The sequence below is a fragment of the Typopeltis vanoorti genome, chromosome 14, assembly GCF_054136105.1.
Source record: "Typopeltis vanoorti isolate ZY-2024b chromosome 14, IOZ_Tvanoo_1.0, whole genome shotgun sequence".
Taxonomy (NCBI): Eukaryota; Metazoa; Arthropoda; class Arachnida; order Uropygi; family Thelyphonidae; genus Typopeltis; species Typopeltis vanoorti.
Window position 1 is genome coordinate 97,470,592 of NC_143562.1, and position 14,583 is coordinate 97,485,174.

The 14,583-nt window shown below is 36.3% G+C and overlaps 1 protein-coding gene across 1 annotated transcript in view; it reads left to right on the forward strand.

The window, feature by feature from the left end:
* The window catches only part of LOC150099792 (alpha-2-macroglobulin-P-like), a 524,250-nt gene that overhangs the window by 474,680 nt on the left and 34,987 nt on the right, over positions 1-14,583 (forward strand). The window contains exon 30 of the mRNA XM_090403491.1: positions 11,820-11,894. Coding sequence (XP_090259617.1) covers positions 11,820-11,894 — 75 coding nt within the window. The remainder of the gene's footprint in view (positions 1-11,819; positions 11,895-14,583) is intronic.

Sequence of the window (14,583 nt, forward strand, 5' to 3'; positions counted from 1 at the left end):
ACACTAGGATGTGGATGAATAAAATATTAACCTCTAATAGCCAAATCTTCCAGCCTACCTTCAGATTACATCATCAGTGGCATAAAGGCTAATGGTGTACAAGATGGAACACTAACAATGAATTATTTAAAATAGTATGAACCACATGATGGTATAAACAGAACAATGTGAGTAGGTGACAGAAAAAGCATTATACACACACACACACACACACATGGGAGTGGTCTGAAAATTTCTCTGCCTAAAAATGAATTTATAATTTCAAAATTATTTTTATTTTTCAACATAATCTCCCTTAAGACTAATACATTTATTCCAGCAAATGATCCCGCACCATTATCCCATCCCTGTAGTGGTTCTCAGTAAGATCTGTAAAATATCCCTCTACAGCTGCAATCACCTCTTGATTCGAAGAAAAACGCTGACCAGCGAGGAAGAGTTTTGGGAAAAGATAGAAGTCAGAGGGAGTCAAATCTGGGGAATAGGATGGATATTCCAACAATTCATAGTGCAGAGCCTTTAATTTTCCAATTGCCAAAACACTTTTGTGGGCAGGTGCATTGTCCTGATGAAAGATGATTTTTTTCTTCTGCAAACTGGGTCTTTTCTCACAAATTTTTTCGTCTAGTCTGGTTAAAAGATTGGAATAATATTTCCCAGTTATTGTTTTACCCTTTTCAAGATCATTAGTAAACAAAATGCCTTTAGCATCCCAAAACACGTGCCATGACCTTTCCTGCTGATGGAACCGAATTTGTCTTTTTTGGCACTGAACAACTGGCTTCTGTCCACTGTTTTGACTGCTGTTTGGATTCTGGTGTGTAATGGTGAATCCAAGTCTCATCCATAGTAATTGACACACAAAATCAGTTTTATTTATTTAAAAATGTTAAAACACTCCAAGTACTGTTCGGAGATTTTCGTGAGTGTGTTTTTGATCTGCTGTGAAGCACGGCACCGATCTTGCGCAAAGCTTTTTCATTTGCAATTCTTCATGCAAAATATATCCTACACATTCTTTTGAAATGCCTGTAGTCTCAGCAATTTCATGTACTTTGACTCGCCGTTCATCCAATACCATATCGTGCACTTGATCAATGATTTCTGGTGTTGTTACACTTTTTGGATGTCCTTCACATGGATCATCTTCAAGACTGGTACGGCCACATTTAAACTCACAGCCTATTTCTTAATTGTCAAAAATGAAGGAGAAGAGTGCCCATAAACGTTTATGAACTTCGATTGAATTTCTTTTGCCGTTAAACCTTCTTTTATAAAGAATTTTATAACTGCACGATACTCAATTTTATCCATTTCAAGGGATACATACAGACAACAATTTTGCTTCAGAGAACTGTATAAAACAAACTACTTTATAGAATGACTTGCAATTTCAAATGGATGCTTATGACAGAAGTACCAAGTTAGAAAAAAAAATCTTGCCTATAGTGTTGCCATCTATGGTCGAGGCCGAGAACTTTTCAGACCACCCTCGTATATATTTACACACATTGGTGTCCAAAACCTAAGGATGAACACTATTTATGAAGATACAATTACAAATTCAAATGATCAGCTTGGCAATTTGTATAACTGATGATTTTGAGTAGAAAGTGAGTACACATACAGATTTTTGAATTGTGTGCAAAGAGGTCATGTGGTAGCACTGAATAGGATAAAAGGCAAAAGGTTGCACTAAGCCATTTGTGTTTAAAGAAAGCTCTTTTCATGATGGAATAAAGTTGCAAATGTGGATGTCTTGTAATGTCTCAAAGACATCATCATAGATGATTTCATGCAGGGGAGAATTATTGGAAAGCTTGAAGAAGTCTGCAGAATTATTGATATTGCCAAAGAGAGTTTGGAATGTCACATAGTGTTGTGTATAGTTTCTGGGCAGCGTTTCAAACCAATGAAATGTTTTCCAGACATTTGTGAAGAGGTTGCCCTTGCTCTACCACAGAGCATGAAGAGATTTTTTATTATAACAGCAAAATGTAATTGATACACCATGGCAAGTCAGCTCTATTTAAGCACAGGCACACAGATATCTTGATAAACTGTGGCAAGACATCTGCAACAAGTAAGCCTATAAGCTGGAAGGCCTGTAGTCTGCATCCCTGTATCCACAGCTCATCATAGAGCACGTTTTCAGTTATGTTGTATCTATAAAAATTGGAAAGACCCAGTGGGTCTTTCCAATTTGAAAGAGTTTCATGTACTCTTTACAGATGAGAGTCATTTTAGTCTTTCTTCAGATTCTAGACAACACTTGATCTGGCATGAAAGTGGTACTGCCTTACTTTTGTGAGAATGTTCTTGAAAGCGATAGATATGATGGTGTTAGGGGTCATGGTGTGGGGAGGCTATGACTGGTGAACAATATTGCAATGAAGTTCTTCAACATGTTTGATTGTTCTATGGTGCTGTAGATGGATGACATCTACAGCACCATAGCATCATACATTTAATGGATGATAGTGACACCACATCGTACATGAGCAGTGGCTTGTCTCTAACCCTGTGCTGCACCAATCCAGACTTATTGGATTTGTTGTGAAGAATGTATGATTGATGTTCTTGTATTATTTTTTCTATAGAGCGTCCTGTTTGTCCAAAGTACGACAGATTGCAGTTACAAGGAACTTGATATACACCAGGCAGAGACATAGTTGAGGCATTTATCTTTAGAAGAGGGGAAATAAGTGGATATTTTGTTAATAGGGATATAAGTGGCTGTTAAATCATAGTTCTTCAGAATTCTTGAAATTGGTTCTGAAATCCCGGAAATATATGGAATTGGAACTCAACGTAAAAACTACACAACATCTGTTCGATTCCTACAATCCAATTCAGAATGACAAAGAATCAATACGTCAAGTTCCAATTCCATATATTTCCAGGATTTCAGAACCAATTTAAAGAATTCTGAAGAAATATGATTTAACAGCCACTTATATCCCTATTAACAAAATATCCACCTATTTCCCTCTTCTAAAGATAAACGCTCAACTATGTCTCTGCCTGCTGTATATCACGTTCCTTCTAACTGGAATCTGTCGTACTTTGGACAAACAGGATTCTCTAAGAAAAAAGAATACAAGAACATTAATCATATATTCCTCACAACAAATCCGATAAGTCTGATTGTCGCAGCACGGGATAGAGACAAGCTACAACATTCTCTGGTCCAAGACTCGCCTTCTACACAGATGTCGATATAAATTCGAACACCTATTCAAAGAGAGTGCTGAGGCCTTCCTTCAACGCCCTAACTTTAATCAAAATGACTGTATATCCTTGTCAAAAATATGGGAAAGTTTAATCTGGATAACACACTAATTTTTTTTTATTTTTTTTTTAAATTGAGACGTAATTCTTACATTAGTCTAATGTTATCTTTAATTGAATTTATAAATTAAGATTGTTATATGAAATTGTGAATTAATACCTATAATTTATTCATCAATCTGATGAAATTTACCTCTCTTTAATGCTTAGCAATGTAACATCACGTGGCTCGTTCTACTTTTGAATGATCAATTGTTTGTATTGCACCTTGTAAAAACTGTTCCTATCAAGCCACTGAGGATAGTCTGTTAGTTTCAGACTGAAATATTTGGCAAACATTAAAATATTCTTGTGTTAACGTGTTTATAATTCTTAATATTTGTTTTATGGTACAAGTATTTGTAAAAAAATCTACCATGCTATGGTCTGCCTCCTACTCTTTTAATTAGATTGCCAAGTTTTTCCCTCTTGTTGTTCAATATGTGTCCTGGTAGATGGTTGCCTCTCCCCCAGGTCTCATTTTCCTACCAATGCAGGAGTACCCTCGGTATCTGTACTTTCACCCACTCTCTTCCTTCCTGTTCATTGATGACCTGCTCTTACTGGCTTCAAATCCTCACAATGGCTATGCTGATGATAATGCTCTCTATTCTTCTTCTTCATTGTGTGATTAATAATTGTGTGAAGATCAATGCTACCAAAACAGTCCTGTTCTAATTTCTCACAAGGATCTCATTTCCCTTAACTGCCTAACCATGAAATGCTGCTGATGCACTTGGAATTGTGCATTCAAAGATATGATTTCTCTCCATCCCCTCTGTCTTATATGTTTGGTTTCTTCTTCTATACAGATACTGTAATTTATCTTCTTTCTTCCTGTACTGTAATAACAAGTAGCTGCTGGTGACCTTTTTATTTTTTATTTATTTTTATATGCTATGTGTGCATGGGTCAGGAGCAGAGTAATCTGTTGATATTCTTCTGGAACAGCCAGAGGTTGTAATCCTTTGGAAATGCTTCACAGGGAAGGCTGTTCTACAGAATTCATTTGAATGGAATGAAAGATGACTGGGAGTAGCAGGTTAGGTGGTATGCAGTTTGACTGTGAAGGATGTTGAGCATCTGTTATTCGGTTTTCTGTAGATCTTGCAGAAATGGGAGGCATAATGGATGCTAGTTCTGCTGACCAGTCATGGAAATATCTGTAGAAGAGACAGTGCAGAAGCTGATCTTCTATGGGAAAGGGGCTGAAGAGAGTGTTTAAGAGATGTGTCATTAATCAACCGAATTGCAATTTTCTGAATAGTATCAAGAATTTTTATGGATATCTTAGGTGCACCACCCCAAACATGAGTGCAGTATTCCAAAGTTGGCCAGATTTGGGATTTATACAGAGAAAGTAACTGTTCAGAAGAGAAGTACCACTTTAATCAGAAAAGGATGTCAAGTATTTTGGAAGCTGATGATGCTATAGAAGTGATATGATTATGCCATGAAGGTTTTCGAGAAGGGAGATTTGGTCTTGACTGTTGAGCATTATCAAAAGTAAGTAAAAGAAGATCTGGGATATTTTTTGTAAGAAAACAAGCAAAACTGTGTTTGGGAAGCATTGAAGTTGACCAGGTTGCTTTCACTCCAATCAAGGATAATGTGGAGATTGGTGCTCAGGACACTTAGAACCCTGAGGTGTCCCTCAGGGCTCTATCATTTCACCTGCCCTCTTCCTGATTTATATAAATAATCTCCTCTCATTGACCGCAAACCCTATTTATAGTTTGCTGATGACAGTGCCCTCCACTCATCCTGCTCATATGACAAGCAGGATGATTGGAGGGCACTGTCATCAGCAAACTATAAATAGGGTTTGTGGTCAATGAGAGGAGATTATTTATATAAATCAGGAAGAGGGCATGTGAAATGATAGAGCCCTGAGGGACACCAGCATTAATAGGAATATCTGAGGTGAGAACATCCATTACAGCTAGGGATCAATCTGAGAGAAAACTGGCAATCCAATTACACAAGGATGAAGGCAGTCAAGTATAATGGCAGAGGTTTCTCCAAACCTTACCATGGAATGAGGCCAGGGTGCATGATATAGGTCAGGAGATCACCTGTGGATCTAGATGGGGCAAAATCTATACCGGTGGTCACTAATTAGAGAGAAGTTCTTCAAGTGTTGAAGGAGTTGACTGTTGCTAACCTTCTCCATTACTTTGGACAAAACTGAGGTGAGGGCACAGGTTGATAGCTTGAAGGTAGACATTTATCACCTTTTATCACTTGCTTTCATGCCATAGAGTGGATGCCAGCTTAGTACAATTTAGTGTATACACGATAAAGAGCTGGTGCTAGTTCAGGAGCACATCTCTTGGACACAACAGATGGGATTCATCAGGATCAGCTATCTTTGTGGTATCCAAGTTATATTATTTGATACCTCCAGGGAGTCCAAGACTCATCGAGGGAGGGCACCTATTCTTTAACTTTTTGTTCCACCACTCGGCCTCATCCACCAACCGCATCATATACACCACTACCATCTACTGTCCACCATTAGTATTTTCACAGACAATCACAAACATCCATGCCCACAGTGGGATTTGAACCCTCAGCCTTTTGGATGGAGAGTGGATATGCTAATCACTCGGCCAACTCAAGATTCTTTTGACGTCTTTCTGGTGGAAGTTCATAGGAGGTATGGGATACAATTCTACATGAAGAATGAGATAATTTACCATGATCATCTGTGGAAGCATTGGAAGAAAAGAATGAAGCCAAAAACATCAGCCTTGTCTTTAAGTGATGATACAATGCTACCGGTAGGTTGAGATAGAGGAGGTAGCACAGATGGACAAAAATTGTACCCAGCAGTTTGGCAAGGGACCATAAGGTACAACTATCAGTGGCACAAGCAACAAGGCAAGTGATGTGAAGTCATTAGCCTCTATATACGAGTTGCCCAGTCCTGAAGTTACTTCAGGTAACATCAGGACTGGTGCAAACTTTGCTTACACTTGGATAAAGGATTAAACCAAAAATATAATTTCTTGGCATCTTTAATTTATAGCAAGGTTTTTACATTTATCTTTGTTAAATTTAGGCCTTACCCTTATAATGATGGTTTGACAACTATGTAGGCTATGAAAGAAGCTGCTATTTTGGTCTTAAGTTCTTTATGATAGGCTGTTTGCTTTTCTTAGAGAACCATAATTTAGATATCGGGTGAAAAATTTGAACAGAGTGATGAATGAAAGTTTCAGTTCTGACAAACACTAGTCTGATTATGGAAAGGAGGAGTAAAATTTATCTAAGTCCTCCCACTTGGCATTGTTGTAATGCCAGAGTACACGAGGTTGTGAATGGCTGAGGGATGGAATTTGAGAGATTGTGATATGAATTACCAAGTAGAACAGTCACCTGAATTGAGTACCTGGAAGGAGAGCTAATTAAGAAGTGATCCAGAGTATTGTGTGAGTGAAGAGAATTGGCAGGAATTCTGGTAGGGAGGTGAACGAACTGTTTTAAATCGATGCCTACAGCAAAAATCTGTCTCTCTTCTAGCTTGGTCAGTGAAATTTGAAAAAGGGAGCCGTTATAATTGTGAACTTTGAAATCACCAAGAAAGATGACTTCATGGTTTGGATGGAATGAATGAAATCAAGCTTCGAAGATAGGAAGCTAAAGAAGTCAGAATGATTTTCAGAATTTCAGAATGGTAGAGGCAGCAGATGAATGAAACAAAATGTGGCAAAGAAATTTTAATCCACAGGAGATCAAAAGGTAAGATGCTAGGTCACACATCCTTTTGCAAAGAATATCAGAATGTACGGTTAAGATAGGCTGTAGTTAATGTAGCAGAAATTTGGGATTCAGTCAGAAACAGAACATCAGGTTTCGATGACCAAAGCTGATTACTTACATTATTTAAGTTATTGTTGATGCCATGGATGTTTGTTGTTGTCGAGTCTATTGAAGATTTTCTAGATATGACCGTGGAACTGTAGTACTGCTTTGACAATCTGTTGAACTTTGATGGAGTAGAGCTTTTCTCTAGGGTTATTGTCAATTTTCTGTAGAGTAGCACAATTGCTGGAAAAGAATAGATATGGCCAGGTGTTAGTTCAACTCTCTTGGACAGTTCATGGATGCTTCATAGCTCATACTCCTGTCTGGCTGAATTTTCATGCCTTTAAAATGTTCCATCCTTAGTCTGGTGATGATTGTGGTTATTTCTCTATTTTCATTAATTTCACTGATTTCATTATTCTTCTTGAGTGTTTGTTTTACCAATCTTATTTTGGCGACTGAGTTAGCATCAGTTAGTGATAGTGGGTGTAATTTTTGAGATAAATGTTTTGCTTCTTTGGCTAGCCTGTCTACTCTATCATGGGTTGGTATCCATTGCAGTATACAGTTGTTAGTTGTTCATGAATTTCCTGTGTGAGTTTTGTTTTTCCATTTTTTAATGCTTCAAGTGCAGATTTAGAGTCACTGTAGATGGTTATTCCTTCTGTAATAAATATTTATTACTAGATTAGAGAGATAGAACTTGAGAGCTGCTTGTATGGCTGCTAATTCGCAAGTGAAGTTTGAAGCTATTTTGCCAGCTGTGGTTTTGATTTGCATTTCCTTGCCTCCAGGTAGAGTTAGAAAAACTCCTGAACCTCCTTGGTTGAATGATCCATCAGTGTAGGCAATGACATAGTTTGGATTGTTTAAGTGATATAGTGTCAAGCCCATTTCTTTTATTTTCTTCCTGTGAATCCTTTTTTGAACAGGGTTCTAGGAGATTTAAGTTTATCATTGTTTTTTGGTAGAATAGTGGAAAGGAATGGCTCTTTGCCTGTTTCAATGGACAGGTGTTCTAAGTTGATCTGTTTTCTAATTTCATGATCATATTGTGAAATGGATGATCTCTTAAATCCTGAGTGAGATGTGATCCTGTTGTTGGCTCCTGATTCTGTTAGTGAATTTAACTGTGGAGATATGTCTTCTAATATGTTAAGTCTACACTCTTGTTGAGCTTTTAAATTATTTGTGGATGAGACTGCACCTATAATAATTTTTGCTGTTCTTGATTGTACTCTGTCAAGTTTTACTTTTGAGCTAGTAGAAGCTGGAGCCCAGATTAATGAGGCATATTCCATAGTGGGTCGTATGAGTGTGGTATATATAGTTTTGAGTGTCTTTGGTTTTGCATCCCACTTTGTTCCACAAAGCCTTTTGATGATATTAAGCTTTTTAAGAGCTTTATTAGATATATTTGTAATATGAGTTGTAAATCTCAGTTCAGTATCTAGGATTAGGCCTAAGTATTTTGGAGACACTGTTTTTTCTATTTTGGTATTATATATTTTGATTTGGGGGTTGTAATTGTGTCTATTTTTTTCTATCAGTGGAGAAGATGCTCAGTTTTGTTTTTTCTGGGTTTATCTGTAATTTAAGTTCATTTGCCCATCTTTCTAAGCCTTTTAATAAATTATTTAGGACTTTTTCAGATTGTTGAGGATTACTGCTTGTATGCCAAATTGCTATATTGTCTGCGTAGCATGCTATTTTTGTGTCATTTGTTATGTGAGGATGGATATTGTTCATATAGATGAGAAATAGGAGTGGGCTTAAGACAGAACCTTGTGGGACTCCAGCCCAAGTTTGATCATGTTGGAATAATTCCATTAACTCTTACTTTCATAAAATCAGAAATCCAAATTAATGCATTCTCCCTTATTCCAATATCGTATGCAATTTTTATTAATTTTTGTCTCCAAATGCGATCGAAGGTAGCTGTGAGATCCAGGAATATTGCTGTTGTCTTCTTTGGTGGTTTTTCTTGAAAGATATCTATAACTGATTGGCAAAGATAAAATAATTGATCTTCTGTACTGTGTTGAGACCTGCATGTAGTTTGGTAGAAGTTGATCTTGTTATTTTCTAAGAGCCAGTTCATAAGTCTGATATCAACTGGCTTTTTACTGGACCAAACCAGATGGTAGTGCATTTTTTAGGTCGCTTTCTGATCAACTGTCACATAATCTTGCTGCCAGATCATGTCTGGAGGGAGGCTGTGTATTATTCTTTCATTTAGTTTGCAGAGAGTGCTAGTCAAAGCTATTGGTCTGTAGCTTTTACAGTCCTTAGGGTTTTTGTTAGGTTTTAGTATGTTTACCTGTATTCCAGGAAGTGTTAAATATCTTCAGAAGGCAGTTTGTGGCTATTTTCCTCATGTTTTTAATCCAAAGGTCCTGAGTAAAGATGTCTTCAGAAGGATAAGTTCTGGATTGTATTAGCAGATGTTTTCCTAAGTTATTTAAGTTAATTGTTGATGCCATGGATGTTTGCAAAGTGAATATGAAAGAATTTTTTTGTGTTAGGTGGTTGAGTTAAATTTTTTTTTTTTTTTTCAATTTTGGATGGAGGTTTATTTTTTAGCTTAACCACAGAGACACTACACTGATTCAGGCTTAGTTTCATATTTAATGTTTCAAAAAGTGAAGAGAAAAAGAGAAGGGGGAGGAAGACTCTTGAACATGTTGCCCATACAGAAAGCATTCAGTCTCCAAACCATACTGTGGCCTCGACAGCCCCCCCCCACATACCATTACACAGCCTCCCTCTGGAATAGTTTCCCTCACTCTGTCTTTCCCCCCCCCCCAAGACTTCAGCTGTTCAAGAAACATATGTTAATAGTTTCTGCTTTCTACTTGCCCACATGTGGCATTACTGTAGTTCTCCCCTTATCCGTGGGTTTGCTATCCGCAGTTAATCCCAGTCCAAAAATATTAAAAGGAAAATTCCAGAAATAAACAATATATAATTACATCAGCAAAGTGGATATTAGATCCAACATTATTTCAAAGCCGAATGTTTGTAGGAATGATGAAAATTTCATAAGCTTTCAGGTCAACTTATGAAACTTTCATAGTGAAAGTGGTGGTGGTGGTGAAAAAGGACCTGAAATTCAGGGGCTACATTACACAAGTTGTGAAGATGTCACATTGGATAATGGCAATGATGTAGACTGTAGAGGATCATGATGTGCAGAAATAAAGAGGTTATGATTCCATTGTATAAAGCCTTGATCAGGCATCATATGGATTATTATACAGAGATTTGGTTACTCGGTTTTCATGGTATTGTGGATATGTTATAATGTAAATTGCAAAGTCTTGTGAATAGGAGGAGGGGTAGAGAAAGAGGCTGTCCCTGGAAAATGTATAAGAAAGGTGTGGGCAGAGGAGAAGGTTCTTTTACACAGAGAGTGGAATGCATTGCCTGAGTGTGTTGTGAATGTAGACCTGTTGAATCATTCTAAGGCATGGTTGAATGAGCTTTGTGTTTGATAGTGTGTACCTCGCATGATGATTCTCTCATTTCATGGAAGTCAGTTGTTAATAATAAATATTGGCACATGTTTTATGCGAAAATGGAAGACATCTAGCAATGTGTGTGTGTGATCAGGCTGTACTGAGGGAGAGAAAAAGAGGATCAGATAGTTAATTTACCTAAAGTAACCTGTAGACCAAAATTCATAAAGGCAAACTTCCTCTATTAGATTAAGTTTGCCTTAGTAAATGATTTGTCTTGTAATAAAGTGATGGTTGACAAAGGAAATGTTTGTACTATGAAACTGTTGCATTTGACAGAACACTCCATTTAAATCTAGCTGATACAGAATTCTATACTAGAATTACTGCTGTTGACTTTGTACATTAATGTTATGAAGGTTCCATAGCCATTATTTTTAATGATACCAAAATGAGGAGGACAATAGTAAATAAAGGTAATGTAAAGATCCTTCAGATGATTTTGACTGACTGTGAATCATGGAATTTTCTTATATTAAGTTATAATGAACAGATTTACAATTGGGGTTCATTTAAATGTGTGTCTTGGGTGTTTGGTTCTCTGTAACATGCCACAAGCTCAGATCCCACAGAATCTTTGGACATGGTTATACATGAATGCTCTTAGGTAGTATAGTAGATGAATCTCACTGCCTGGTATGAGATCATTATCATCCTGATTATTGGAGGCTAGGTGGTTGAAAAAAAAGTTCTACTTTGGGTTCTAGCCCTGAGCGCTTAGCTCATCTATAGTATTAATGTTTAACTTTTACCTTTTTGTGGATGAGATATTCCGATTAAAAAAAAATACTGAATTAGAAGTGGCTCATACTATAAGGTGAAAGAATGTATGTTCTCTAGGAAACATGGTTGTATTTATAGTAAATACATACACAGAAACTTGAAGTGAAATCAACCTAGTCATGGTATACAAAAAGCAAGTTGCAAAATTACTTCACAAGCACACTATTGTTTACTTAAGCTAAGAGAACACATAAAACAGGAATATAATTTCTTGTGAAGCATAATGTAAAATCCTATCTGTTTTATGCATCTCTCAATTTCACTACTGAAGCATGTTATAAATTAACTACAAGAAAAACCGGCTTTATTTTTAATTATATACCAGCAAAAAATATGTTATTCTGTATAGAAATGTATGTATTTCATTTTTATTTCTAGCTGACAAGAATAAGAGAGCTCAATGTAAAGCGATATGAAATTGAGAAAGGACAAGTGAATCTTTATATTTCTGAGGTAATGTTCATTGAATATTGGATCATTGTGATTTTCATGATGGTCTACTTATATAATGGCTGGATATCTACGAATTTTATGTGAATCAGTTTAGTTTTTTTCCATGAATTTACTATAAATACTATAACTGTATCATTTTAAATTGCAGTTTAACATCATGATTTATCTTTCAATTGCTACTGATGAAAAAACTACAGTTTTTAACCCAATAAGCAGCCAAAAAACATGAGACTAAATATGGCTTTTGTTGGACTTGATTATAATCCTCCCTACTTTCTGGACCATTTATTTATTTAGCATTTTGTAACGTACTACAAGTGAACAGAATAATAAAAAAAATATGATACACATAAAAACTATAATTGCAAATCTAAATTTGTGATCCAGTTTAGTGTCCATGTAATGGGTTGGAGGAAGCTGGACCAGCTACCCTGATAAGCATGCAGACTGCATTCAGTAGTGATGTGATGAATTGTTTGTTTAGGAGCACCTGTTCTCCTGTTGTTAATATCTCAGATTGCATTTGTAGTTGAGGATCATCAATGTTCATATCCTACCATCTTTGGATATGAAATTATTTGTGACTAAATTTTCCACATCGTGTTAAGAGGAATTAAAAATAGTATTTTCTTTTGTGTGGTCACCTAGATTTCAAATGATTGATTCTCAACTCTGGGATGTTCTTGTGCACAGGGTATCTTCTTATATTCTCTCATAGTAGAGCATCAGAACATGGCAGGAAGTCAGAAAGTATTCATTGATATGACTGCACCAGATATCAGCCACAGAATGTTATTAGTCTGGATGTCGATGAGCTTTGTATGTGGATGTTGCCAAACAGGCGAACAGTATTTGGCTACAGAGAATACCAAATCTAGAACTGATGAGAATAAGGTGGTAACAGAGGATTCACAAATTTTTTGGTTTAGTTTCTGTATTCTCCACATGCTTCTTGTAGGATAGCATGTGGTCTAGTGTGATACCTAAACACTTGGGAAACTATATTATGTTGCAATGTAGTACCATTTAAGTTAACCCGAAGATTTTTTTTTTTATTTTTTTGGCACAAAGACATTAAAGGTCATATTGCACCATACTAACTGTGATCCCATAGACCAGGGATCGGCAACCGGCGGCCCAAACGTGCATTTTTGGCGGCCCATAAAAGTTGACCCTACTTACATGGCATGTGGCCCGTATGTTGAATTAATCAGTTTAGCAAAGAAGATGATTTGGAAGCACATACATTGTGAACAAGCATTTTCTGCCATGAGTTTATTTTATTAAACAAATTTTCTTCTCGACTGACTGATGAATATTTGCATGCTTTGATTCGAATTGGCACCTCAGGTTATAAAGTGGATCTAGATAATTTGGCTAAGGGAAAACAATCGCAAAAGTCACATTAAAAAGGGAGACACACATATTTGATGCATAAACTATATTACTTTGTTTTTAAGTGATATTAATTTTTCGTTGAGTTTTATTTTCATGCTTGTTTCATATCTCGTACTTTAAATATTTCTGTGTTTTTTAAGATTGATATAATGAAAATTGATAACTTATTTTTAACTCACTATTTTCTCTTAATTAAATGCTTGCGGGCCGATCCTTAAAAATAAAAGTTTAATGTGGCCTGACAGTCTGAAAAGGTTGCTGATCCCCTGCCATAGACCATTTTGTAGTTTTTTTTTTTCTGCTTGATTTCTTTTCCTAAAATAAAATGCATGGAAAGGCTTATGTGTTCACATACACTTTATTTATTTTCAATGGTATTGATGACAACACAGAATGATAAGAAATTAATATTTAACTTATTTGCTGATATTTCACTGATATTATATCCAGCATCTTCAGAGCACAAAAACAGTTTGTCACAGTATGTAAAACAACAACAATTTGGTATTACAGTAGAACCAGTTTAACAAAAATTGTAACAGACAACACAAGCAAGTAAAGTCATAATTAGGTGCCATCTGTGTTGGAAAAAGAGAGAAAACAAATATTAATTAAATGCTAAAATGACTTTCTCAGATTTTTAGTAAATTTCTACAACCATACTTGTTGAGGTTTGAAGTATGTTTTAAAGCTTCTGTTGATTCCAAAAACAATTTCTCTCTCTGACTAATCATAATGACCCTGTGTGAAGTAGTATCTAAGGCATGGTCTGCTAGGTCCGACTTGCCACAACAATAGTGCTGGATGTATTTTTTTATGTTTGCCAAGGATGATGTCAGCAGTTCTTCCTGCCCAGTCACAAGAAAAGGGCACTTCATAAACTCCTGGATGAGATAAAGAAGAGAGTTTGTTCTTAGGTGAACGGATGAGAGTTGCCAATTTGGCGTAAGGTTTAAATATGGTGCATAGCTGATATGCCTTGAATGTATGGGATGGTAACAGTTTTGCTGTGGTCTTTTGTGGTAGGCAGTGGAGGAGATTTCTGGGGAGCATTTAGTATTTTTTCTATCCTATGGAGATTATAGCTATTGGCTAAGAAGGTATGACGTGAGTGAGTGAATTCAGCAGTAAGAGCATTGTCACTGGAACAAATAGCTCTAGCTCTGTAAGTTAGTGTTTTTAGAATATGATGGTGTGACTAAATATCTTCCTGTATGTGTAGGTTTTCTATAAATTGAAAAAGATAAGGAACCACCTGGAAGCCTTGTGATTAGTATATCCAGGAAGGGCA